The sequence below is a fragment of the Varanus komodoensis genome, unplaced genomic scaffold (assembly GCF_004798865.1).
Source record: "Varanus komodoensis strain SLA01 unplaced genomic scaffold, ASM479886v1 scaffold6_2, whole genome shotgun sequence".
Lineage (NCBI taxonomy): Eukaryota > Metazoa > Chordata > Lepidosauria > Squamata > Varanidae > Varanus > Varanus komodoensis.
In genome coordinates this window covers 12,525,185-12,552,884 of record NW_025336346.1, presented here as the reverse complement: position 1 = coordinate 12,552,884, position 27,700 = coordinate 12,525,185, and the positions used below count along the sequence as shown (strand labels likewise).

Below are 27,700 nucleotides of genomic sequence, written 5' to 3'. Positions count from 1 at the left end.
TTGAGAGATCCAAACCAGGCAGACAAACAGCAACAACACCCTCACCCTCTAATGCGCCTGTGGGCACACACAGAAAGACATGATATCGAGACTGTTTTTTTTTTTAAACTCTGCCTGTGTGTGTGTGTACATGTGTGGGTACGCTGTCACTACCAAAGTCTCCCTTGATATTAAGTCAGTATTGATTGAAACAGTAGCAAGGATATATGGAAATGCAAGTATTCGTTTATCACATGTTTTGATGAGAGCAGATTCAGAACAATGGCATATACAGCAGAAATAGAGGTCCTATTATTGGATAGTGACTAATTGTCATTCCCAGTTGAGTCAGCTTCCACCAATCAAATTGACATGCACAAACAAATGCACTCAGTGAACAAAAATGTAACTTTTCAAAACTATATCCATTACCTGTGGAATTTTCCTGAATAATTTGTTATCTCTGTCTGAACAGACAAATAGGGCAACAGGAAACTATTTCTCCATTGTACCGGTTTGTTGCAGACATCATAATTTCAGAGCATTCAAGGCTGCAATCCTATGCAGGCTTTAATGGGGAGTAAGTCTGACTGATGTAATGGCTAGTCATGTCCAGAAGTGTGCTTTAAATTACATTCTTAGAATAATGAACTAACGTAAGCAAAATGATATTACCAAGCATACAGCACAATCTCAGTCTGCTACAGAACCTTTCAAGAGCCTAAAAACACACTGGAATTCATATTTCCTGTGACTCATACAAAAATAACTACATCCCAAATTAGTTATGGACAGAATATTTTTGCTTGCAGAGTTGGCTTGCTTGTTCTAGGGCATAGTTCATATTCCAAGGTGGGTAATAGTCTGTAATTCATAGAACTGGAACAGACTAAACGCTCACTGTATCTAACCAGGGTCCCAAGGAAGTCCTTATGCTGAGCGCTCTCACGGATGCATGCACGCATGCACATACAGCTTTCTGCAGTGTGGCACTCATGCACCCTCTTGTGATATAAAACAGAACTGAAGCCCTCTGTCAACCACGGCAAGCAGTTGCACCCACTCCTATGCTGACTCAATATGATCAAATGGTAAGGTCCCAGCCCAGCTACCAAGATGTGTTTGTGTCAGAGCTGGAGCCAGTGTCCCACTCCAGTACTGGCACATTAAGTACCAGCAGCATTTCTGCCTTCAGTGGCCAACCCTGGGCGGCACTGCTGTAAGAAAGACCAGGATTTCATCAAGGAAACAACAGTGACTACAAAGGCTAAGAAGGCACAAGAAGAAATAGACATGGTAACAGCTTATATAGTTAACTGTTGCCGAAAACTGTCCAACTTCACGCTCTGGTTAATAAATGTCTCGAAGGCAGCAAGTGGATCTCCCACCCAAATAATATAGTGTATGAATTTCACTCTTGCTCCCTTTTGGAGATATTTGTTCTGCTTTCTGAAGTTCAGTCATTGCATCTATCCTCAGGACTTCAGACTTCTTTTTAAAGTACACATTAGAATATGCTTTGAAGGGCATCCTGGAGGGTTCACATATGCTTGCATCATTGACTGCTGCACTGTGTTGCCTTGGATCCAAGTCCAGCCCCAAACCCGTACTGAATGCTGGCCTCAATCCAAAGTCTACTTTGGATATTACTTCTGATTCTAGATTCTTGCCCCTGTCAAGTGTGATTCTACAGTAGTAATCCTAGCCCCATAATCAATAATACCTAATGCCACAAATATTCAAGTAAGATTAATAGGGCACGGTGTCTGTTATTGATCTCTTTGTGGAAATTAGAAACCAAGGTTACAAGGGAAGTCTCAAGGCCTAAGTAAAAAGCCAGATTACAAGGAAGCTTAATTTTAATTGCAAATTCACTGAAAGTCATGCTGAAGGTGGAGAGCACAGGATAAGAAAGATGTGAATATGTGTGAGTGTGTGCAGGGTAGGGTTGGGGGGGGGGACTGCATGTTACTAAGAAGTTGGAAGCAAGGAAATAAGAACATCATGATTTGTTTTCCCACATGTGGATGTCTGGTTATTTTCAAAGTACTGAATGAAATCTTGGGATTTAATATAAGTGAACAGTAATAGCTGTAGACAGGAAAATCATATGCCCTGAAGTGAGTCCTCAACAGTATTTAATAATATTTGCCATTTTCTGCCATCAGCTGAACATGAAATGGAGCACTGGTCTGAGGCATTATATTTAAAAGTCATATGCTTTCAGGAAAGGAAAGCAGCAGCTTATGGACTGCTAAAGGAAAGCCCACACATAAGGTGCACACTCACAGAATCTGTCATGCAGATATTTTAAGTCTTGTGTAAGGTATAAGTGTTTGTGTAAGTTTGGCACATCAAGTACAAAAATAAGCACATCCTAAATCTTCCTCAAAGCATATTATGTGCTAAACCATAAAATGCCCCATGCCAAAGAATTACTTGTACCACAGCACAAGTAACTGGTAAAGCTGTTAAATTGTAACTCAATTACTATCAAAGCATCAGCTCATGAAATGTCTGAATTTCCCCAGTTTTAGAAACTTGTGTAAAACAGTTTGCCCACTCAGAATCTTTTTCATCTTGTGTTTCATATGAAGTTCCATACATACATGCACTTAAAATCAATATACATCTCCAATCATTTTTCTGATTTTAATATATTTTCCAAATATGCAGTTAATATTCTTAAATTTAAATTCACTTTCCCCCCAAATTTCATAGGGTAGCCCATGTTAGTTAGTTGCAGCAAAGCCTACTGAAGATAAGTCCTACTGAATGCAACAGTACTTACTTCTGAGTAAGTATGTATGGAATTCTCTGTATTTAGTGAAGCAATGAAGGAACCAGAAAAGATAATCAAATTTAAGGGTGTTTCACTACAGACCAAGGCCAAGATTATTCATACCACTGTATTCTCAATTATTATGTCTGAGTGTGAAAGCTGGACAGTGAAGAAAGCTGACAGGAAGGAAATTGATGAGGGAGAGTGCAGCCAGGAAATTTGAAGAAGGGTGAAATTTGGAAGGATGGCAATGAAGAAACTAGAAAAGACCACCAAATATAAGGGCATTTTACTGAAGACCAAGGCCAAGATCAACCAGATTATTGTATTCCCAACCACCATGTATGGGTGTGAAAGCTGGACAGTGAAGAAAGCTGACTGGAAGAAAATTGATGTGTTTGAAACATGGTGCTGCAGGACAGCTTTGTACATACTGACAGCAAGATGAACAAGTGGGTCTTACATCAAGTCAAGCCTGAGCTTTGCCTAGATGCAAAAATGACACACGTGAGCCTGTCGCAGTTTGGGCACATCATGAGAAGGCAAAATTCCCTGGAGAAGACAATCATGCTAGGGAAAGTTAGAAGGGAGACCAAATAAAAGATGGGTTGAGTCCATAAAAGGTAGCCACAGCCTTGAATTCATAAGAGCTGAGTGGGGCCGTCACGGATAGGAAATTTCGGAGGGCTTTCATTCACAGGGTCGCTATAAACTGCAGACGACTTGACGGCACATGAACAACAAGGCGAGCTTGTAGTTCCGTGTGAGCTGACTCGGGGAGCTTCCAGGCTGAAGGTGCCGAGCACCACCAATGAGAAGGCCTTGCACAGCTACCGCGACTTTTTTCTTTCTCCACTATACGAAAAAAGAAGCCGTAGGAAAGCATGGCGGGACGCTGAGTGGGAGGCAAGGTCGTCCAGCCGCTCCTCAAAATCTGGGAATGCGCCGGAAGCCTCGCCCAGAAGGACCTCGCTCGCCCCACCGAACTTCCAGAGGGCCTGCGCACTGCACGTGAGAGGGAGACCCAGTCTGGCTCCTCACGCCGCCGCCGCCGCCTCCTTTCCCGCGGGGAAGAACCGAAAGCGTTCTCCCGCCCAGGGGAAAGCGGGGAGCAGGAGGCAGGGAGGCGAATGGGGCCAGCGAGAAGGAGCACCAACCTGGTAGGAAAGCCACGCGCTGACACGGGAGCTCCTCATTGGACAGTCGGAGGGCAGAATCTACCACTGAGGCGAGCCCGTCGGTAGCCTACTCCAATGGCTATGGGAAGGCGCGGGTGACGGACGGGTCACGGTCTTTCATTCTCCCCTTCGCTCGCCACACGGCTGGAGGGCGGAGCGCTGGGGGGGGGGAGCAGAAGCGTCACCAGGGTTTTTTTCCCGTGATCCAATGCGGCGAAAGGCGGTAGCGCTGCTGCAGGAGCAGTTCCACTGCCGCCGCCGCCGCCGCCGCCGCCGCCTCCATCCGGGTCCCGTCTAGGCTGGCTCACCCTGCTGCAGGTAACGGCTGTGGGACCTCGAGGGGAGAGCTCGGGGTGGGAAACACGACCCTTTCGCAGAGGGGGAGGGCGCTGGTTTCGCGTGCGAGGGAGAACGGCTTGCGGTCTCTCCTGCTATCACTGAGGCGACTTGGAAGGGGTGAAGATGAAAGGCTGAAGAGGCGGTTTTTCCCGAATTCCTCCCGCCCTTTCCCTCCTTGCTTTAGTCATTCATCCTTCTCCCCTTTTTTCTTCCTCCCCTTCACTCTCTAAACCTCTTCCTCCTCGATCCCCCTCCCCTCGCCTTCTCTGACAAATCTGAAGGTCTGGAAAGGGCCGCCCACTTAGCGGTGGCTGATTGGCTGCCCGACCGCAGTCTCTGTTGCCATTGGCCGAGGGCCCTGCTTGTCCCTGGGTCGTCATTTCCCGTAGCAAGTTCGTGGTGGGCAAGGGAGAGACCTTGGCTGCGAGGGAGGGATGGAAGGGAAAGGGGGTGGGGCGCGAGGTGATGCTGCGGCGGGGACTCCCAAGCAAGAGGAGGAAGCCCCGCCCCGTCTCTCGAGACACCCCTCTTCCCGCCTCCTGCCGGCCGAGAACCGTCGCGGCTTCCTTCTCGCGCGCACCCCGGAGCCCCCCCTTTCCTCCGCTGGCTCGGACGTTGGGCCCCGGGAGCTCGGGGTGGGGGCGAAGGGCCCTGAGCGCGCGGCGGGGGCAGCCTCGGGCGCCCGGTGCTCCAGGCTGCGGGGCGGAAGGCAGAAAGGCGGCGGACTGCTTCTTGGCAAGCGGCTCTCCTACCACGAGGCGCACCGCCTCTCCTTCCCGCGCGTTCTCTCTCGTGTCCGCTCGCGCGGTCTCCGGCTGCAATCGCATCCGCGCTGATTGAGGGCTGCGGGGCTGCCTTCGGTGAGCGCGGCCGTGGGGGTCGGACTCTGAGAGGTCTCCTTTTGCGAGCAAACCTGCCGGGTGCCTCTTTTAAGGACGGCAGGAGTCGTTACGGTTCACCATCGGACCTCGGATCTAGAAGGCTGGAGAGCTTAGAAGTGCGTATATATCTCCCTGCAAGATTGAGGGGAGGGGGCGTGCTTACCGACTTAAGAAAGGGCACACCTTTCTTAAGTCGCCCGCTATTTTAGCGCGCTTGGAAGTGTGAAGACTAGAAGGGTCTTGCTAGCTACCTTTCCAGTCGACAAGTTGAGAATTGCCGCCTCTGACACATCGTAACGTTAATGTGCAAATTCAAACTTTGATCATGAGGTTGGGAGTGCCGTCAAATCTCTAGACCTTTGCTGTTTATTAAGAACTGATTATAATTCTTGTTGAATTGAATAGATAAATCTCCATGCAGTCTGTTCTCGTTTGTACCCTGTTTATAGGAAAATAGAATTGTTGCAAAGGATTCATGGACCTTTCCATACTCATTAGATGTCAGGGAAAGATGATTATATACATGAAGTGTGACAGACGGATAACACCTATTTCTTTACAGCTGAGGCAGGAGAAACCTTGGTCTTGGTGGTGGCCATATTAGGCTTTGAAGTTGATAAAGAAAAGTACTTGGAAATGGTTTTAAACCTTCTTGTTGGTCCTTGGCAGTGCAGGTTTGTTAAGCAGTTGGCTAAACTTCTCAAACTAGTGAGTGGGAAACTGGGCTTTCTGTTTAAAAGATTCAGTATTTAATAGTTAGAATCGCTATCTCTGAACTGAATCCATATTAGTGCTGCGGTGATTAGACATTAAATCAATTGACTGATCTGGTTGATGGTAGAGCATATATGCTGATAACCTTGAGAAACATGAAACTGCTGGTGGATCTTTGACATAGTTTGCATGCATTTACTGCTTCATGGCAACACAAAGATCATTTTGGCAAGATAAAAATATTGACTGGTCTAGTAAAGAAATCTGCTTTGTTGCTGCAAAATGCCTAAGCCTGTTGTATGTTTGATCAAACTTTTTGATTTTTTTTTTTAATGGCTCTAAATAAGTTTCTTGGGTATCACACACTTCCATCTAATTTTGGGCAGTAGACTGTGGAGAGTATATCAACAGAAGCCTTGAGTTCCTTGGGATGGAAGGAGGTTCCATTTGCAGGAATTTCACAGTAGCAGCTGGACTGCTAAATCTTAGGTATATTTCAGGAAATGTTGGGCTACTACTAAGCAGGTTAGAACTTCTTGTGAAACTAGGCCCCAGATGACTACCTTTGGTTTTTATTAGAGTGAATTAATGTGCCAAGTCCAGTTTAGTGTAGGCTTTAGGCAGATACCAAACATATGTGGGTTGCTAATACCCGTAATAGATTGCACCCACCTGCCTGTTCCTTATTGCTCAGCCTTTACTTTGCACAGTGGTCTTCTGTTTTAATATCCCTGCCATGTGTAGGAGTAATGTAGCATTGGGCATTGTTAAAAACCCGAAATAGTGGGCACCTTGCAGCCATCTATGGTTAGTTACTGAGGTATTGACAATAAGTCTGCTAACAGAACTTTCTTTTGAACTTGGACCTGATCCTAGTTCGGGCCTATCTAAAATTGAAGACTTCCCCTATTGTTAAATGCTCTTGTTTGAAAGGATGGGATTTAGGAGTGCTTAACCTTGGCTAGGTTATGTTCATTGTTGTTGCATAACTCTGTCATCACTGAAGATATCTGAAATTACGACATGTCCAATTCTCAGATATTTTTGTGTGTATACCTTATTGCATGGAACTGTGTGCACTTCTCTTGGCTAAGAAGTTCCATCCAGGGACTGCAGTTGATCAAGCTACAGGCCACTGTTGCATGGGGGTGGTGCTATATTGAATGTTTAACTTACTGTAAATCTGTTGCACTCTCATTGTTCTTTGATGTATTTGATTTACTTACTAAACCTGGTAGGGAAAGGAGCTATTTAGTTAACTCTGGCAAGACTTACAAAATAGAAAGCATTTTCAATGCTTACTTTAACAAAACTGAGGTAGTGATACAAACGTATTTGTCTTGAGATCCCCAGTACTTAATATAAGAATGACTTCTATTAAGTGGTTAATACTTTTTATTAGACATCAGATATTAGGCATCCAGACTTGATGCCAGAGAAATACTTTAGGAAAACTATTGCAATATTATTTTAATCAGAACCAAGGCCCAGCATGCCAATACTTATAGGAAAAGTATAAGAGAATGTGCAAAAGTACTGAAATCTCTGTGTAGTTATTCAGTAAAAGTATAAACATGATTGAGAGAAAGTTTTAAAAAGAATTGTTGTGTGATCACATGACCAACTATTTCTGAAAATAATTATTCTTTTCAGAGAACATTCATGAGTTAGGTTATGTTTACTTGCTGCTGCTGTCACCTGATATGTAGCAATGCAAATACGTTTATATTACACTTCCTCACTTTGAGGCTCTTTCAAGAATGCAGCACAAAAATAATTTAAACCACCAAACAAGACCAAAACTGCATTCCTTTATTGGCAAGAGGGGGCATAAATCAAATTCTTTTCCTTGACTTGTATTGATATTGCTCTGATCCAGGATGAGGAGAGAGAAAATCTGGAATGGCTTATCCCTGGCTACCTTGAACATGAGGAAAACCTTTCCCCCAAAATCTTCTCTAGTCTTCTATTATAAATTTTTAAATCAACGGGAACATTCTTTTGGTATTCAAGTCATATGCATTACAGAGGCTCCTGGCTTCTTCCAGCAAAGAAGCAAATATAGTATGAACAAGTCATAATTACATAATTACATGCTTAGAAGGTTTTTCAATCATTATTCTTTCTCGTTTCAGGTTTGAGCACGGAGTAGGATGAAGAATACTGTACTGAGCATTGCAGTCAATTGCATTTTGCCATCCAGAGATTGTCAAACAAGGCTTAAGGATTTCTTTTGAAAGGAAAAACTTCTGAGAAGCCTTTAGATGAACAAACTTATATGAAGCAATTGCCCCCTTTTTAAAAAAGGGGCCACTTTGAAAACAGCCACCATCTCCTAAGTGAAGAAACTGCACTGTGGGATGAGGTAGTAGGTTGTATAGTTTTAGGGTCATACCCACCACTGGGAGATAACTATACAGTCTACTGTCTTTCCTAAAGAGGCAGACGGTCATCCATGACATCTGTATTACTTTGGTACTGGAAGTATGGTTAAATATGAAGGCATTGCAGTAGTTCCCAGAACAGTAAGCTGGTTGAATTATTCAGTGGGCACACTTTGCAAGACGTGTGGGCTCAGAGAGTTGGATCCCAAGAGCCATGAGCAGAAAGAAGCTTATGGAAGGGACTATCTTTTTACCTCCACACTCATGCCCAATAAAGAGCCTTTGAGGTGATTGCAGATCCTCCTGAATAGTTAAAGGAACTTGATGAGAAACAGGTATCATATGGAATCAGGTGAAAGCACCTTTTGGATGCAAGTTCTGCTTGCAGAAGGTGCCTCTGGCCTATCTTCCTTTCCCCAATAATCCTGCTGCCCTTAGACAGTTTAGGAAGGTTGCTTGACCATCCAGACAGGCTTTTCATGGTGTGTTTGTTTATTTCCAGCCTGTTTTCCCAGCTCTTCATAGAAAAAGCTCCCCCAGAGTATGTTACTATTAATCTTTCTAAGCAAATCTCTGCCCTTGGGCTCATAATCTGAAAGTTACAATATATAGTTAAACATGATGTAGTGATGGCCAATTTGGACAGCTTTCAAAAGAGATTGGACTAATTCACGGAGAATAAGTCTATCAATGGCTACTTGTCCTGATGACTTGGTATCAGAGGCAGTATGCCTGTGTACACCAGTTGTTGTGAATCATAGGCAGGAGCATACTATTGTACTCATGCCCTGCTTATGGGATTCTGTGGGCAATGGCTAGCCACTGTATTAACAGAATGCTGGACTAGATAGACCATTGCTGTGATATAGAATGGCTGTTATGCTCAAAAAGTAAAGAGGTTAAAAGGAAGAAGCAAAAAAGCAAAACATGGGCACCAGATAGGAGGAGAAAGGTGTTAAGTCCCTTTCAGTGAGTGGCTCTCAGGATCCAACCCAAAAAGCAGAATTTAGAACTAAACAGATTTCTCTTATCAGGTTGAGGTAGTAGATTGTATAGTTGTAGGGCAGTTATTTTGCCCTCTTCAGGAGATAACTATACAATCTATTGCCTTCCCTGAGGAGTAAAATTTCTGCAGTATTCTACTTAGTGAATTACTAGCAACCTTGGCTTCTAATGGTCAATAAATGTGTTGGTTTTCATAGAAGAACTGTAACTAAATGCTGTTTTGTATTTCAGCATTAAATTAATATGTCAGCATGAAAAAATACTAGGCAGGGGAGGCCATATTTCAGTAGAGATATTCTTAACTTCTGATACTTGCATAGTGAAGAACTCTGGTCTACTGTTTTATGAGGACAACCATCTCATTGATGTAATCTCGTATTTTCTACCAGCATGTAAACCACATACAAATGATTGCAAAGGTCATTCCAATTACTCCTCTGAAGGATATACCTTCTCTCTTGATGAATGAGGTGGGTGTGATAGGTTTGTGTATTAGTTCACTGTCAACTGAGGAGTCTGCTATTTGCAAGAATGTACCATTTGGTTTTAGTGAAGCTGAAATTGTAAAAGTATAATTTGCTTTGTTTTTAGGTTGAATATTTCTGTTATGAAAATTGAACACTGTGTTCTGTTCATAATTATGTAGTACATGTTTCACTTTTGCACTTACATAAACATGCTTTTTGATACTGATATTTGATATACTTTGATGTCTGCATAAAGTTGGTCTTGTACTACAGCTACATTTTTTTTAAAGAATTGCAGAAGAAGTGGTGGGTTCCTAGGAAGAGGTAGTAGGTTGCATAGTTTTAGGGCAGTGGTTTTGCCCACAAGGAGTTAACTATACAACCTGCTGCCTTTCTTAGGGCTTTAATATTACAACAGGATCTCACTGGTTCATTTTAAATCTTCCTCTGCCAGGCTTCTGTACAGTGTTTTCAGGATGCTTTTAGAAATGCTTTGTCCACTGGCCTGAGTACAACAAATCATGTGGGAATATCATAAACTATGCTATAGCTAATGGAACTGTATTGTTCACTCACTTGCTAAGAGATGTGTGATACAGGGTATTTAAAAAATACATATCTACAGTAGGTGGGGAAGAGTGGTAATTCTGAAGTCTGCTTTAAAGCCTAGGACAAAGGTGCTACTTGCTCTTGTACGTTAAAAGCTATATAATAAAGCAAGCTTAAACTAAACAGTCCAATACATTTCTTTGTGGTAGCCCATTGTTTCCTGTTGTACTGGCCCTGCTAAGTAATATTGGGAAAATAATATTGCAAGTTATCCTTGCAATGTTTTTCTATGACTGAACAGAGCTACTTAGTAAAATATTAAAACAGATCAGCCTACGTATTGATACAGTGCCTTGCAGAAGTAATTCACTTTTTGAAAGAATATTTTCCTAGTTCAAGATCTCCTTTGATTGTTCTGAGAGCTTATTTGGAATAAACTTGTCATTTTTGTGCAACTATGACACATAGTGACTGAGATGATCAGATGCATTATGTTGTGCCCCTTCGGTAATAACCATCTGGTGGTGGTGGTTCTTGATTGATGATGATGATGTACTGCCCAATAGCTTTACCCTTGTCATGGATAAAGCAGCTGTTCCATATGTACTGCCATGATCTTGATTAGGTCCATAGAAATACACTGTCTGGTTCTACCCCCAATGTTTTTTGTTACTTGATTCAAAATCAGGTTCACTATTGCTTTATTTCAGGCTGGAGGGATATGTGCACCATGCTAACAAGAGTACAGGATTCTTTTGTTTGTTCAAAAGGGCAATACTGTGCTGATGCAATTTTTCAGTTGCACACTGTGTTCTGCAATTGAATAGTTATAACTGAGGGAAGCTCTCTAAGTGTGGCACACATTCAAAGGTGCAATGATATGCATGTTTAGCCAGAAGAAAGCCAGCATGTCCCAGCCAGCCAGGCATAGGATTGTACCCTAAATCACTTTTACATTTAAATACCAGGAAAACTGGATTGTCATCCCTTCTGTAGTTTATTATTAATACTACAAATACAAATACAGCTTGGATTCTACTGCACTTCATGGTCAGACAATATGGAATGCTGTGTATGATACCTGCCATTTCTTTAGATAGCAGTTGCCTGCTACTTACATATACGCAAGTGGAAATTCGTGATGGATTCACTTGTTCATTGACAAGTGAAGAAAGCATGAAAAGGTAACACAGAAGCATTAAGTCTCACAAATTAAAGGAGTACGCCCTTAAAATGTCTGTCCCGTCTGTTCCAGCCACCACTCCAACAATGCTCACATCGTCACAAGCCACACTTCTAAAGCCACTAGTAGAGAAAAAAAGGCAAATCACACCACTGGGTTAAGCAGCTTTCTTGTATTGAGGTAATTCATCCTTTTTATTACTAAAAGTTGTAAACCGAGGGTCTTTACTAGGATGTTTTAATAGCATGCTAGAAGAAAGCCCTAGTTATACCTACTTTAAAGTTGTTCAGTCACTATATAGCACAATACAATAGCTATTCCTGTGTTACAACTGATCGTGTTTCTGTGGAGCTTCGGCCTTTTCCAGCTGGGCTTCTACATATAAAGCTAGTTTCAAAACGATTAAGAGAAAAGCTATGGCTAAGTAGCAAAAGACTTCATGGAACACTGCATAGATTTTCTTGGTCCATATTCATAATATTTGGTATATTCAGTAGATGCTGTCATAAGAAAAAGAAAAGCAACTTCTCTGCCTCTATGGAAACATTTTGATCTGTTCTTCAAAAGCTGGCCAATAGCTTCTATTGTGAAGTTTCATATTCAAGTCTGTATTTTGATTCTGAAGCTAAAATCTTGGGTATAATTGAGCACCACAGCCTTTGGGCAATTACTCTTGGAGCCCCATCACAATATTCATACAGGGTTAGTAGATAATTTAGCTTCCTAAATTCACAAAGGTCATTGTATATGATCAACACAAAAAGGATTTCACATTAATTTTTATGGCAGTCTTGTAGATAGAGTGAAAGGACTGCTAGTATATTGACCCATGACCTTTTGCCTTAAGTTGCTTTGTGGAGCACCATGCCACTGTGGTGGCATGTGTTTTCCCACTCATGTTCCAGGGAAAGAAGGCAGCAGCACAGAGAACCATCATTTGAGCCTACTTAGTCCAGGGCTAAGGTGAAATTTGAATCGTGTGTGTTGGGGGTGGCTTTCCTATTCTGCATTAGTTGATGCTTTAAAAATATACAGGGGCCAGGTGCCCTTGTTTGTGAATGTCTTAAGGGGAAATGGCCCTTGAGTTGAAAGGTCCTGCTTCTAGGAAGCACTTTGTGTTTTATCGTCAAGAAATCAAAAAGTTATTCCATGGAGGGAAGTATGCTGGCCTGTAACTGGCATGGAATAACAACATGCAGAACCACTGTGAGACAAACAACCTCAGTTCTGTTTTCCAAAAACCATTGTTTCTTTTCTGTGTCTCAAACAGGCAATTCATTTCATCAATACCGGATGTTCAAGGCTTGTTTGTTTGCATTCTGAAAGGCCAATGTTAGAGATTTGCAACAGGCACCTCAAAAGTAGTTTTTAAAAAGTAAAACTTACGTGGACCATCGGTGGGATCCTCCAATTAAATGATAGCGACTAATCAAGGAGGAAGATTTGTTGTCATTTTTCCAGGAATACACTCGTAATGAGAGGTCCATGGATGATGTGACTACATGAAAAGGATCCTATGGGGGCGGGGAGGGGAGAGGAAAAGTAGTTTTGTTAAAGAATGCCTAGTATATAGCAGAGAAAGTAACAGTAGTAGTAGTAGTAGTAATGTCTGTACCACCCAGATTGATGTAATAATTTTATGGTGATCTTTGAAAACCATTAATTCAGTCCCAGTGATAGTGTATAATTTCAGCTCCAGTCCAGCTGCTATAAGAAGTGTCTGCTTGCCAAATCCTTTCATGATCTTCTTTGTCATCCATGGTTCTTGTGTTGGGAGTGTGAAGCTTGCAACCTGTTGAACTTTTACAGAAATACAACACTTAAACACTTGTTTCCATATGCTGCGAGCATTGCCATTTCTCTTTCCCAAATAGCACTGCAGCAGCACAGCAGCCAACTGAGGTGCAGTCCTGTGGGTTTGCCCATAAGGCTCTCAACGTGAAGATTAGGCGCATCCTATGTATAACAGGAGCAGTGCAGAGGTAAGGTCAACTCAGTTCCTCTCCCTCTGCAAAGCTCTTAGCTGGCCAATTTACATGCTCTTGTTCATTCTAGTGCTGCTCCTGTAGACAGGTGTGACAAAAGCTAGAAAATCCTGAATAAGATAGTTGAATACCTGAATAGGTTTGACATTTGAGTAGTGTGGTATGCTAGGGGAAAACAGGGGGTTTATATTTAAAAAGATGTGAGAAGAAACAATGTCAGCCCAGAAGGACAACAGATGGAGAGTAAATCCGAGTTGACCTGGTCTGTTCAACTACACATTCCTATCCGTCTGGACAGTTGACTCAAGCAGTACACCATTACATTTTATGGCTTCCTCCTGCCAAATCCCTTCCTTGTGCCTCATGTCTTTTCAGTCTGTCCGCCTGAGGGCCTACAATCATTCATTTTTGGGAAACCTTTTGACTGAAGGAGGAGATAAAAGGGTTTTGAATAAAACAGAAAAATGATGAAATAGGCATGTTGTCTGCGATGTTCTAGATAGAAGGACCTCAGTGTGTTCAGCAATGTGGAACGTGAATGTGAATCGTCGGTGCTCTCATGGCTATTCTAGAAAAATTAAAGCTAAGGGGATCTTCTCATGCAGGTTAGGCAGAAAAAGGTTCTACGGCTCCTGGGTAGAACTGGATGGGAAACACTGGGAGTTTCATGATTCTCTTCCATCGAAACAGGCATAGGATTGCACTTGCGATGTATTTCACTAAGAATCCAAAGGGGGTTGGAAATAGCATCAGTACTGAGCACTGGAAAATGGAGCTTAGGGCACAATCCAATGGCTCCTGTGTCAGCTACATGGACATCTCTGAACCTGGGAGGAGATCCCCATCCAATGGCCAGAGCAATGCATGGGGCAAAGATCCTGTTTCTGGCCACCTGGACGAAGTGCTGGGGAAGGTGTGGGAAGGAGGCTTGGGCAGTGAAAGGAATCAGTGTAGGCACCCTCTTCTCCCTCTCTCCAAGGAGCATGTGCGCACTCTGGCACTGAGCATGGTTCCTTCTGCACCAGCTGTGAGAGGGGAAGGGTCAGGGCTTGATCTTCCAAATCCCATGGGAAAACCCTGTCCCTGTCCTGATCGCACCCTTGGGAGGATAACCAGTGCCAGCATGATCACTCTTACCCACTAAAAGAACTTTTCTTCTATTAGGAAACACTCTGAAGAAACCTACCCACAATGTTCATTTTGTATTTAGATTTCTTCTCCATGACAATATCAAAGGTCACAATGTGAAAGTTCATTGCGTCGTCATGTAGTATGGCTATCCTTGCTAATTCTGCTGGTAACCAGCAGGTGACCAGGTGACGGCTTGTAACTGGTAAAGGACTAGATAGTATCAGTTCATCGTCCTCTGGATTAGTTGCACAATCTGTGTAAAACACCTGGTAGACAAAAGTGAGAATCAGATATTGGGCTGGGATTCCAAAAGCTCCTTTACATGAACTTGGACATCCCCAGTGGTGTTATAATGCTTAATTTCTATTTAAATTTCCCTGCCAGCCTATTAAACTGCTTTATACCAGTCAGGCTATTGGTCCATCTAACTCTGCATTTTCTGTACAAACTAGTGGGAATTCTTCCCAGTCCTCCCTGGAGCAGCCTGGGATTGAACCCACAACCTCCAAGCATGTAAAACCCTGAGTCACACCTGAGCTATTTTGAGCTTTACTCTCAGGGCTGTGTATCATGACCCAAATGGCTTGTGAAACTTGCCCCATTCCCAAAGGGGTTTGCTAGGTGGCTTGGGAAGCTGACACCTAAGAAATGCTAGTTGTGGCATGAAATAGGTACCATGGGTCTTTTAAATCTGGCACTGTCTATAGCAAAATACTGATATATGTGAATTATTATAAAATACAAACATCACAGATAGTCGGGTAACTCATCAGAAAAAGCCCCCAAAGCCACAGTAGGATGCCACTCCTTTCTCAGAACCAACAGAACTACCACGAAGTAGTCCAGAGCATTTCTTATGCTTGACATTAAGCATAGCAAGTAGAGGTGGGAGAACGAGCACCAAAGTTTGCTGTTTATAATCATAATTCCAAATGCATAATTGCATCTAATTCTTTTCTTCTGAAAAATAGCAGGACAAGAGAGAAAACAGCAGTCGGGATCAGGAATTCAGGGATATGAGGGAAGAATAACATTCAACTCTTTCTAATCTCTCACCAAAAAAACTGTACAGGGTTAATCTAATTTCCCATTCATTTCAATGAAAGTATGGCCAACACTAGATATAACTAAGCAGCTTTAAACTAGGGGTGTTTATAGAAGGAGGGTTTCTAGTGCCACCATGAAAAAGGCACTGCCAGCTATTCCATGTCTTCCTTGATTGATTTATTTGGGGAAAGAAAAAGACAAAACAGTGATGGGACAGCCCAGGAAGACTACAAAAAGATGTCAAGTCTCTGTAAAATTCTGTGAACAAGGCAAAGTCATTGCACAATGAAAGCCTAGATATCACCAAATCCATTAAAAAGCAGCATAAAAGTACCTTTGGTGAAAAAGCAGGATCAGTTGGACAAAGAACTATCCATTGCCCATCTGGTGAACAGAGAGACAAATCCATGCCACAGTTTTGAAATACTTCCGTGCGTAAAACCTGGCTCAGATCAGAAGCTGCCAATATATAGAGGATGCCTACTCCAGTACCTACCTAAACCAAATGGGGAATATTAAACATATGGTTAATGGTTTAACATCTTTGGATGTACTTCTTAAAACTAGTTACTGAGGTCTGGAAGGAGGCAACCCATGGACGTCTGACCAACCTCTGGTAAGTCATCTGGTGCTTGCTTGTTCTTGCATCTCCTGGAAAGAACACAGGGCTAGGAAGACCTTGGGATGATCCAGTCTTCTGTCCCTGAAGCCTGAATGTGCACTACCCCCTATTTGTTAGTCAGCATTTGTCAAGGTAACAGGAAGCTTGCAGGAGGGTTTGTCAGCAATCCAATGAGGGGTGTACTTACCGTTAGGAATGGCTTGTTGTTTTTTGTGTAGGCGGCCACTGAACAGGATGAGGATGACACGGAAAACGATGCAAGCTCTTGGCCCGTGTCCCCATGCCAGAGTTTGATCATCCCCTGACAGTCTATTGTAACTGCCAATTTATACAGAGGAAATGTGATAATATTTGCTAGTGGCACTTCCTGTTGCGGACTCGACCAAATCTGTGTACCCTGATAAAAAATAAAAATAATAATTAAAAAATTGTGCCATATGAAGGGTACTTAAAAAAGCACATCCTGCCAGTGTAGTCAGGGCTGTAATGTTTATTACTGTGTGTGTTTTTAAATACTAAAACTTTCCATGATAGTGTATTTTCTAGTATCAGTTCTAACAGACTCCTTTATGAAAAAGGGAGGGGAAAAGACCATTATTTTGTTTTTACTGTAGAAAAGGCCCTTCTCTTCACCTTGACCTTGCTGGAATTTGTTCATGTAATTTTATCAGTTCGAACATAATGATCAGCCAGACATCTCCTAGCCGTATGTACTTCATTTCAAATCAGTGACATTAACTTTGGGCCAGTCTTGACCTCCAGTCACCCTTCACAGGCAAGGAAGTCAGGGGATTTCAAGTTCCATTATCATGCCAAGAAACTTTAGAATAACACATCCAAATTTCCGAATCCACCAGCTGTTTTTCATGCAATCCATCGCTAAGCAGATGGCAAACAGCTCTACTTCACATCCTGTCGTAATTAGCTTTCCACAATGAAAATTTCCACATGAGGTACCAATCCATTCTGCACTCTCCTTGCATGTGCTGCTTTACATGCAGGATTTCCCCGCAGAAGCTCTCTAACTATGGTGACCAACATCCTTATCTCAGCCAGGTCTGGGCTGATTCGCCTCGATTCTACCTGACTGGATCAGACCATCTGCCATTTGGAACCTTCCTACCCGGAATCAGCTCCAGTTGGAGCTATTCCGCCTGGCTTGACTGGAACCCAGGTCTCCCCAGCCCCAGCCCAAGCCTTTGACGCCCTGCCACGCTGGCACTCCTGGTTTATGCTTCTACAAGCCACTGTGCTGCACCGCAAGCCACCTGGCATGCTTGGGCAGAAGGGGCATCTATACATAGAAACACAGAAACAGGGCGAGTCAGAAGGGGCCTCCCGGGCCATCTAGTCTGACCTCCGGCACCAGCCGGCTCCGCTCACGACATGCCCACCGTGTGGACATCCAGCCTATCCTTAGTAGTAGTAACAAAGCAGAGAAACATCAGTGAAAGCTAGAGGAGCTTCTTTCTTCTCTTGCTTAAAACAACTCAAAGTATGCATTTACCTTTCCCACCCAACATAAACCTCATTCTGCTTTCTTCTGAATGTTTGCATCTGTCTGAAGTGCAGGTACATTTAGGGCACCATCCCCAAGTTTAGGCAGAAAAACAGCCCTGCTGATCCTGTCTAGGGCATGCTGGGAACTGTAGGACTTTTCTCTGCCTAAATACGCCCAGAACTCTGCCCTTTAAATCCTTCTAGTCAGCTTATTATTATAATTTTATTACTTACTGTTAGTGTGATTTCTATACTGCCCAACAGCCGAAGCTTTGTTTTTGACCCACCTCTTGGACGTTCCATGTCTTGACGGTGCCATCAGAAGATGCTGTGCATACAACAGACTGGACCTGCCCAGTTGCAAATGTGTGCTCATTCTTTGAGAGGTAAGCCATGTCATTTATCACTCCTACAACAACATCACAGGATTGCCCTTAAAAACAAAATATCTTTGGGCGGACTAACCAAATAATCTGAGCCTTGCTAGCAGAAGGAACACCATCCCATCGTCAATCTGGTAGGCCTTTATTTTCTGCCACTGGCACTACCATGCTCAGCCTGTTCCAGGTCTACAACAAGTGCTCAGCATTAACTGTGACTGCTGCCAACTATGCCAATGCGTTTAGTTTTGAATCAGAAAGGAGCTGAGACAATTAAACAGAAGACAAAGAAGCAGTCTCAGCCGAACACACAACCTTAAAACACACCAGTGAGAATAAAGCGGTGTAATTACAAATGCACTTTCAACACTTTTATGCGAAATATATATCTATACAGAGAAGGAGAGAGATAGTATTAATATATGATATCAAACCAGTTTATTGCACACACTGTACATTGTTAACATGGATTGTTTATCTGGAATAGTCTGATTTTCACTGTTAGATTTTAGAGCTATGTAGAAAAATGAGAAGTTTCTGCATTTTGTATCATGCATATACTTTAGTTTTTTTTGTGTTTCACACTTCACACTTGAGTCAAGCTTGGCACTCACAGCCCCATTGTGTCAATTGTTCTTAACAACAGCATTTCAGTGGGATAAAAAGGCAAATAAGGTGGGACCAAAAGGCAAAAGAACCTAGAACTGCAGTAAACAATTTCCCCCCGTCACAGGTGGAGGCTAAAAATGCAACCTCGGCGATGGGTAAAAAGGGGTGTTCTGGCATGTGGAAATGGGAGAAAACTGGAGAAGCCAGGAAATGAGCGATTCTACAGCCTCTCCAACCCCCTTCCCTCCCCCCCAAGAATGCTCCAGCTGGAGGAGTGAAAAAGCTCATCTTGATGAAATATGTGGGGCAGACGGATGGAAAGGAGGTCACAAATCGGTATTTTCATGGATGTGATCATCTTACTCTATGCCTACATCCCTGGTCTCAAGGCAACCTGTGTTCCTGAGTCCCCTCTAAAGAAAAAGCACAGCACATACGAAGGGCTGAGTCCAACATAACAGGAGCTGAAATCCAGTTGCACAACAGGGCCTCCGTCTCCTGCACTTTCCTTCCTCCTGCAGCTCCCTCACTCTGAACATGCCTTTCAGAACTGCGCTGGAGGGTCCTTCAACCTTCTGGACTACCAGCAATTTCTGTTGGGAGTTTCTGGTGGAACAGCACTGTTGGTTTCAACTCATATAAGGCATGGTTGGCAGGAAGACAGGAAATGGGTTTTCTATTCCAGCAAATGAAATTCCGAGTATTTACCACAAGGCACATACCTTTATGCCCTCTCATAGCTTTGCATGTATAGTCAACTGAAGGCCGCCCTGATGCCATTTTATGCTCGAGATTAGAGCGGTGAAGATAATACCTTTTCCAGGTCTGCATTCCTGGGATCACAGAGATATTGCAGAAGGCCCACCGTCTCAGACACATATTTCTATGGACATAAACAGTGATACGATTACTTAGAAATCCAAATGGCCTTCTCCATAGCTGTTTCGCTGAATGATTAGTTGCAAACTCTTGGCAGCCTTGAAAAACAGATGGCCAAACAGTCTTGTGTTGGGTGGAAATTGATTTTTTTAAAAGTCATTTGTTTGGGAGATTCCTAAGCAGGCTTTTAAAAACACTCTAAAGCACTGTATAAATATACTAATATGTACTGGCTGCCAGGCAAGAAAATATAAAAACAGCCCATGGTTTGTTGGTGGGTTAAAATTCTCCACCTCAGCAACCCAGAGCCTTGGGTTTGATGTCACACCAAAGAAAACAACCCAGAACAGGGCATTCCAAGGTCATTTTCTAAACTGGATGCACTAAGCAGGTGGGATACTTGCCCTGTGTGACCCTGGCCAACCCATGAGTGACTTAACCCATGGTTGCTTTTTAGATGTGAACCAGCTCATATATTAAGTAATACTGTTAGCAAACACGTAACACATGGACCCGGAAGTAAATGTGTAAATATTTAAAACTGCGGTGAAAAGTTGCAGATGGATGGCCATTCCAATAGTCCTCCTGTCCTTTTACACCAGCACACAACTCAAGCAGTTGCAACAAATCATGCCTAGGAGACCTCCCACTGGGCGCCCTCTGTCTGGCAGCCCCCTCCTGAAGTAAAGAAAGGCTGCAATCCTGCCCACATTTACCCGGGAGTAAATGTCACTGAACTTCTGAGCGGTTCATTGGGGCTTACCTCTGCGTAATCTTGTACAGGATTACAAATGATAAAATAAAGCGCACTAGTGGGACTTGCACCATCATGATGCAGGGTGGGACCCTCCTGCTCCAGACACCACCCATGCCCTGGGCACTCTGTTCCCTTCCTTAATCCCCCCCGGTTTCACAGGAACAGAGCGAGTCAGAAGGGGCCTCCTGGGCCATCTAATCTGATTCCCAGCTCTAGCCGGCTCCATTCATGATGTTTCCCATTCCTTTCTCCACACTTTTGGCCATCTATCAATCTCACTTTTCACTGGGCTGTTTGGAGCTTCTGGTCCCCCCCAAAACTTTGTTTCCTGGTTTGTTTGTGGTTTTCTATTTTGTAAATCTTGCGTTTTCCCAGAGCATTTCAATACTGCTTCATGTTGGCTACACAGTTTTCATAAAACTTAACAGCTGAGTTTTGTTGTTGTCGTGTGCCATCAAGCTGTCTGGGGCTTATGGCGAACCTGTGAATGATAACCCTCCAAAATGTCCTGCCCAGGGCAGCTCGGTTCAGCTCTTCCAAGTTGGAGGCTGCAGTTCCCTTGATGGATTGAGTCCATCTCGTATTTGGACTTCCCTCTTGTCTTCTGCCTTTGACTTTCCCTAATGTAATTTTCTTCTCCAGGGAAGTCTTGCCTTCTCATGAAGTGTCTGAAGTATGACAGCCTCACTCGTGTCCTTTTTGCTTCGAGGGAAAGCTCTGGTTTGATATGGTCCAAGACCCACTTGTTCGTCTTGCTGTCAGTCCAGCGTGTGTGCAAAGCTGTCCTCCAGCACCATGCTTCAAACACATCAATTTTCTTCCAGTCAGCTTTCTTCATTGCCCAGCTTCTACACCCATACATGGTGGTTGGGAATACAATAGTCTGGTTGGTCGTGGCCCTGGAATCCAGTAAAATGTCCTTATACTAGATGATCGTTTCTAGTTCCTTCATTGCTGCCTTTCCAAGTCTCACCCTTCTTCAAATTTCTTGGCTGCAGTATCCCTCTGAATTGATGTCTGAGCCAAGCTACATGAAATCTTTCATAATTTCAATTTCTTCATTATTAACGGTAAAGTTCTGTAATTCTTCTGTAGACATGATTTTTGCTATTAGTGCATATATACTGATTAACAGAGAGAATAATCAGTGGCAATCAAGGCTGGAATCCTACACGCACTTACCTAGCAGCAAATCTTACTGAACCGGATTTCCTTCCAAGTGAACATGAACTGCATTGCATTGCAAGTATTCCACATAGACCCTAGAGATGTTTGAAAATAAGTTCCTGAATCAAGAAGGTGAAGCTGTTCAGCTGCCTACCCCCCTCCAGCCCTTCTGCTCACCATCCTTTGCCATCTTTCTGTGCAGGAATATTAATTAATTAAGTTGTATGCCGCCCAATGACTTACGTCTCTGGATTACAGCATACTGAGATTCTGCTTGCTGTAGGAATGGTGGGGAGGTGATGGGACAGAAGGAGAAATGCCGAGTGGAAGACAAAGCACCTGTGCGCTCTCTCAGCTGCTCATGCTAAGCTCACATGCTCCAGGTTGCAGTCTGGCCACCTGGCACAGGCAGCCGCCTTCTACTGAGCCAGAGCGTGGGTCTGTGCAGCCCAGAATCCTGGACACAGGCTATAGGTGGCTCTCCAAGTTTTTAGGCAACAGTTTTTCATCTCTGCCTGGAGATGCCAGAAACTGAACCAGGCATCTTCCTCATGAAAAACAGGGGCTCCACGACCAAGCTAAAGTACGGGTTTATTTAGAAAATCAAGTTTAACAGCTCCACCATGATCTCATTCATTACTTGCTTGTGCAATGGATGACTCTGCAGAAAATCTGCACTTCCCTCTCTGCCCACTGAGTAAAATTCTGAGTCATGCTCAGATAAGTTTTTGCCTTCCAGCTTGCTTCTCCCTTAATCTCTCCTAGCCTTTCCTCAGTTTTCTCACCTCTACTCAGCTAACTGCTGCCAAAATATTTCACCTCTGCCACCACTCAGGTCACAAAATAACCCTCTTGGAATGCCCTCAGTTGATTTCCCATCCCCTTGTATATATAGCAGAATTCTTCTTCTTACCTTTAAAGCTCTACTTGCCTCTCTCTCTTTGCCTCCCTGTTTTTGACTTTCACTCTTCCATTGCCTTTTGTTGCCCAAAGGTCTTTTGATCACTAAAACGATTCCACTCATTTGCCCTTGTTTTCTCCTTTACATGAAAATGTCTGTCTGAATTTGAAAACTTTGCAATGTCTGAGGTTTTCCTCATGAAGCTGGAGGTTTGCAGAATTATGCACAGCATGGAGAAAGCAGAATGGGAGACATTTTCAAACAGTACTAGAATTCAGTAGTAATCCAAAAAAGATGACTAGTCAGAAGAGACGAGTATGGGAAGTACTTCTTTGCACAGTTAAAGTATGGATTTGCTACTGAAAAATATGATTATGTCCACCAACATAGGAGACTAGAAAAATGGAGGATAAGGCTATGACAAGTTTCTAGTCCTCATGAAGAATACTTCTTAATCCCAGCTGATGAGAAGGCAACAGCAGGAGAAGACTATTTGTCCTCATGTTCTGCCTGCACACTTCCCATGGGGGCTTGCTCAGAAAGGGTGGGGGAATAAGACGCTGGACTAGAGAGACTTTCAGTCTGATGTGCCAGGATTCTCCTGCTCTTAAGTACTGGTGTGAGCTCTCTTATCTTCCTCACAATCTACATTTTCTGTGAAGCTTTTGGCTTCATCATTTAAGGCACAATCCCATGCATGTTTAGACAGAAAAACCTCCTACTGCTCCTGTGTTTGATTCTTTTCTGTCTAAATATGCATAGGATTGCATCCTTAAGAATGTGAGCTCAGTTCTGCTGGATTGGACTAGAGGCCTATCTTGTCTAGCATTCTCTTCACATGCAGGAGCTAACCAGATGCCTGCAGGAAGCCCACAAGCTGGACATGAGGGCAACAGACACCTGTTCTCCAGCAGCTGGAATTCAGAGCTGTGAAGAGGAACAGCTGACACTAGAGATCTCAGGGTGATACACTGTAGATTCAAGTGACTTTAGAATTTCTGACCTACAGATTCTGTGTGGAATGAAATTTTTTGAGTTGCACAAATTCCATGGACTGGCATTTTACTTTCTGCAATTCTGTGCAAGTTTAGTCATATGAAAATAAAGATGCTGGAAAACATGCTAATACATATTCCTTTAAACACAAAAAACTCTGATCTCTCTAATTTCATTGTCTGGTCATTGACAGAATTTTGCATGTGTACCAAGGGTACCAAAGTAAACCTTTAAACAGATTTTTTTAAAGGCACTCACCTCCAAAGAAAAGTGGTCTCTGCTGCTTCATTCCATGTCTAAAAGAGGAGCAAAGTGACAGTTTTAGAAACATTTTCTCTGGATTCACTAGCAGCCAATGCTGGAGAATTTGCAGAAATTCCCTATCTCTGCTTACTCAGAAGTAAGTCCCTTCACAGCAGTCCAAGGTGTGTTCAGGATTCTTGCTTCAGAAATCTATTGCCCATTACTTTGAAGCACTTAGTTCTGTACTGGCTTTCCCAACCTGGTACCCTCCAGATGTTTTGGACTTCACCTCCCCTCTGGTCTCCAGCAAGCCACGGGCATTGCTCAGCGATGCCTGGATTTATAGTTGAAAACATCTGGAGGGAACAAGGTTGGGGAAGGCTGCTGTATTTTCAGCGTTAGCATAAAAAGGGCCAGGCAGCTAAGGATTCAGTTCCAAAAATATGCCATGCAGCCTCACCTGGAGAAACTTTCTGAAGCGTGCAGACACTGCGATAAGCAAAACTTCAACTAACAAGCAAATTTTTGCTTGTCAATTTCAAGGGGGCAGGAGAAGTTGCAACCTGATTCCTGTGAACATCAGCACAACATTCTGCAGCTCCAAAGTGTTTGCAGGGCCCGTTAAAGCAGTTGCATTGAAAGCTACCTTTGGTATCAGAGGCAGTGTGTCTGTGTACACCAGCGGCTGGGGAACATGGGCACGGGAGTGCTGCTGCACTCATGTCCTGTTTGAGGGCAGCTGGATTGCCACTGTGTGAACAGAAGGATGGACTGGATGGACCTCTTGGCCTGATTCAGCTTATCCTACGTGCTCCTCCATGAGCTCCGGTACATGGCCTGCGCTCAGTGGTACAGCGAGGGCTGCACCTTCCAAATAACCACCTGCAATGGCACTGCTGGGTCTCCCTGGCCCAATGCCACTCATGCAACAACCTTTTTCATATCCCACGTATATCCCACCCTTTTTCCTCTTGTGAGAAGCCCAAGGAGGCCGACACAGATCCATTTTACCTCACAATAACCCTCTGAGGTAGGTTCGGTTGAGAACGAGTAACTGGCCCAAAGTCACCCAGTGAGCTTCCTAGCTAAGTAAGGACTAGAATCTGGATTTTCCTGGGCTGCAGTCCAACTCTTTTAAACTCCATATCACACTGGTTATTGTGCATGTGTGCACATCAGGGGACTCATTCCTGATATCAAATGTTCATTCTGTGACTGACACACACACACACACACACACTTTTCTACAACAAAATGGGATTCTTAAGTAAAAGTGTCTAGCATTTAGGCAGAACAACAAATTCCACAGGATTCCTGTAAATCATGTTGGTGATATGATTTACGTGAGTTTAAAATGTGAATCTGTACATGCCCACTGTCTGTCTCTCAGGGCACTGTTGTTTGCATTGCTCTTATTGTTAGACTCTAATATTTGTTTGCATTGCTCTGATTATTAGATTCTAATTATTAGACTCTAATATATCCGTTGCAATGCATGGAATGGCAGTGATTGGTGGGCGGGGAAGGAAGAGTCATTTTAGTTGTGTGCATCACAAATGGAGGCATCTGCCTGGCCATCTGACATATCCCCCTCTGCCCCACAGTAAGGCCATTAAGTTCAGGGCGCCGAATTACCCAGTTGCACCTCCGCCTGTATTGCAGAAATCTCCGAGGTGCGGCCGGCAAGAAAACAAAAGTCAAGCGACGTCGTCATGGCCAGCCAGCCTCCCGGAAGCGGGAGTGTTTTCTTTTTCATAGATCAACAAAGCGCCCCGCTTTGTTGCCGGCGTCCTGGTCGCGCAGCTCGTGCCCGTCGTGGGCGAGATGCCCTGCGAAAACGCATCTGAAGGGTCTTCTCCCCCTGCACCCAATCAATGTGCCCTTCAGTTCGATGGGGGCTCATTCCGAAAATGAAAGCATCCAAATGTTCCACCCACCCCACCGCCCCGAAGCGCTTCCCGTTTTCTGTTGGATGCATTTCGGCAATCTTTACGCCTGTATGTTTGTAAGCTCAGTGCGATTTTTCCTCCCTCAACCCCAAATGCGAGATTCACTCATAAAAGAAAGCGAAGACAATCTCATGCCACGATCATTTGAAACGAAGGAACGGACGGGGGAGGGTGGGGAGAGAGCTTGCCATACACAATGCTTTTCAAGCGGGTTAAAAAGCGTTGGACCACAAAGACCTTGCTAATAAGCACGTGAGTGTTAGGTAAACATTCAGTAACCGCAAATCGCGGAGTTAGGGGACGCGGGAAACACACGCCCGGTCGCCCTCCGGGCACACGGGCGTACTGGGGGCTCTTGTAGGAGGTGCTGGGTACCTTATTCACTTGGGCTGCTCTAAGCAGATCCGGTACCTCCAGGTGCGAGAAGAGATGGATGATGCAGTCCAAGGTAAGCGAGTCGGCACTCATCTTCCCGCCAAGATCCCCCAGTCTCGCAAGCCAATTCCTGGGACTTTCACCGTTTTATCCCCGCCCTGCCCGGTTGCAGCCGCTGGAGAGGACCTCCGAAGGCGGGCCCAAGGCGTCGCTTTCCTTTCCTGCTTGCCTTCCAGCTGCCCGTCAAGAAGCAAAGCGGGCGGGCCAAACAAGGCGTCGCTGTGCTCTTTTCCCCGCGCGGCGGCACAGCGGTAAAGAATCTGCGCCGCTCCGCTGCACATGCAAATCGAAACGCACGGAGCTCGCAGCACGGCGAGCTTGGCAGGTTGCTCTGTCTAAGGCCTCCCTCCCATAATCACGTTCAGTTCTCATGCATTCAGTACGAGTGACCTCTGCTATTAGATTATGCTGTAAAGCCTTGATTCCCTCTGTTTAAGGAGACACAAGTCTCATTGAATATACGATGCAGTAGTGAGATTGGATTACGTCACCCAAGGATCAGCTTTCTAGCCACCTTAACGGCATCCCCCTTGCCCTGGGCTCCTTGAGGGGGTTCCTGGGAAAACTGAGGCATTGGCCTAACTGAGGCATTGGCCTAGCAATTCTGCTACACAGTAAGGAGTGAGAAGAGCAACAGGTGGAAGCTATGATCACTTTTCCTACTGTTATATTGAATATTACAAAACAATTCTAGGCATGTCCATTCAGAAGCTCCAGTAACCATGTGAAGCAGCCTTCCCCAGCCTGGCTACTTTCCAGGTGTTAGAAGTCCAAAACATTTGGAAGGCACCAGGCTGAGGCAGGTTAGTGCAGCCTTGTTAGAATTCTACAGATGTTTCTGTATTATATTTGTTTTTATTGTTAGCCACTTTGAGCAATTTAACAGAAAGCGCTGAGTATTAACTTAATGAATTGTGGAGTGTAGATGCATAGGACTGTGCTGTAATAAAGGGTCAAATCTGTCACTTACAAGCATCCCACTTCCCCCTCATACAACAGCAGCGTGTTTTCTTGGTGTACTTTCAAATACATGTCACTTAACACAATATTGCAAAAATAGCTCCCTGGCCAAGTAGTTAGGGTGTTGAACTTGGGAGATCCCCACTCTGCCATGTAACAGACTAGGTGACTTTGGGCCAGTTATGGATGCTCACTACCTTTACCAAGTTCTTGTGGATAAAATGGATTAGAGGAGCCACCTTGTATTCCTTGTAGGAAAAAGGACAAGATATAAATGCAATAGGTAACTATCAGGAGACATTAAAGTGAAAGCCTTGTTGTCACATGCCACCAAATCATCTCCAATTTATGGCAATCCTGTGAGTGAATGCCCTCTAAAATGCCCGGTCCTCAACAGCCCTGTTCAGCTCCTGTAAAGGCAAGTCTGCAGTTTATCCATCTATCTTATAGTTGGTCTTCCTCTTCTTCAGCCTTTACAACTCTTCAGATCTCTGGGAACCTGACCAACACTCTTTCCAACGGAGTAGCACAGTAGCATAAAGCCTGAGCCATGACCTTGAGCGAGATTATTGGCAGCTAAAAATCAAAGCCTATCATGATTAGCATACTAGTTTCTCACACGGAGGTTTCTAGTATCTCCATCATAAAAGCACCACTGTGCTTTGTAACTTTTCGCGT

At 44.0% G+C, this 27,700-nt stretch overlaps 1 protein-coding gene and 1 long non-coding RNA gene across 4 annotated transcripts; one reads left to right on the top strand and one right to left on the bottom strand.

The window, feature by feature from the left end:
* Positions 1 to 5,017: 5,017 nt before the first annotated feature.
* On the top strand, positions 5,018 to 10,461 carry LOC123034144. Its single transcript, XR_006416697.1, has 2 exons — positions 5,018 to 5,275; positions 8,009 to 10,461. It is a non-coding gene; the product is annotated as an uncharacterized LOC123034144 (long non-coding RNA).
* Positions 10,462 to 11,259: 798 nt separating this feature from the next.
* Positions 11,260 to 26,205, bottom strand: FBXW12 (F-box and WD repeat domain containing 12). 3 transcript variants are annotated; one of them, XM_044451292.1, is made up of 12 exons: positions 26,003 to 26,094; positions 23,694 to 23,731; positions 22,452 to 22,642; positions 21,554 to 21,633; positions 19,458 to 19,618; positions 18,034 to 18,155; positions 16,434 to 16,643; positions 15,959 to 16,120; positions 14,633 to 14,843; positions 13,077 to 13,261; positions 12,848 to 12,975; positions 11,260 to 11,583 (listed from the first exon to the last, which is right to left on the bottom strand). In XM_044451292.1, the coding sequence occupies exons 3-12, from the start codon at positions 22,560 to 22,562 to the stop codon at positions 11,484 to 11,486; spliced, it is 1,470 nt and encodes a 489-aa protein (XP_044307227.1). In that variant the 5' UTR covers positions 22,563 to 22,642; positions 23,694 to 23,731; positions 26,003 to 26,094; the 3' UTR covers positions 11,260 to 11,483. The 3 variants fall into 3 exon arrangements, with proteins under 3 accessions (XP_044307227.1, XP_044307229.1, XP_044307228.1); XM_044451294.1 differs by lacking the exon at positions 22,452 to 22,642 and having other exon boundaries at positions 26,003 to 26,020; XM_044451293.1 differs by lacking the exons at positions 21,554 to 21,633; positions 22,452 to 22,642 and having other exon boundaries at positions 26,003 to 26,205.
* Positions 26,206 to 27,700: the final 1,495 nt, after the last annotated feature.

What these genes read in the sequence shown, in the direction of transcription:
- FBXW12 (XM_044451292.1), bottom strand. Translation starts at nt 22,562, where the DNA reads ATGAGTGGAATCGTTTTAGTGATCAAAAGACCTTTGGGCAACAAAAGG. An exon ending in TCAGTAAGATTTGCTGCTAG is followed by an intron (nt 19,619 to 21,553) that starts GTAAGTGCGTGT and finishes TTATGTCCATAG; the next exon opens with AAATATGTGTCTGAGACGGT. An exon ending in ATACAAAATGAACATTGTGG is followed by an intron (nt 13,262 to 14,632) that starts GTAGGTTTCTTC and finishes TTTCTGTAAAAG; the next exon opens with TTCAACAGGTTGCAAGCTTC.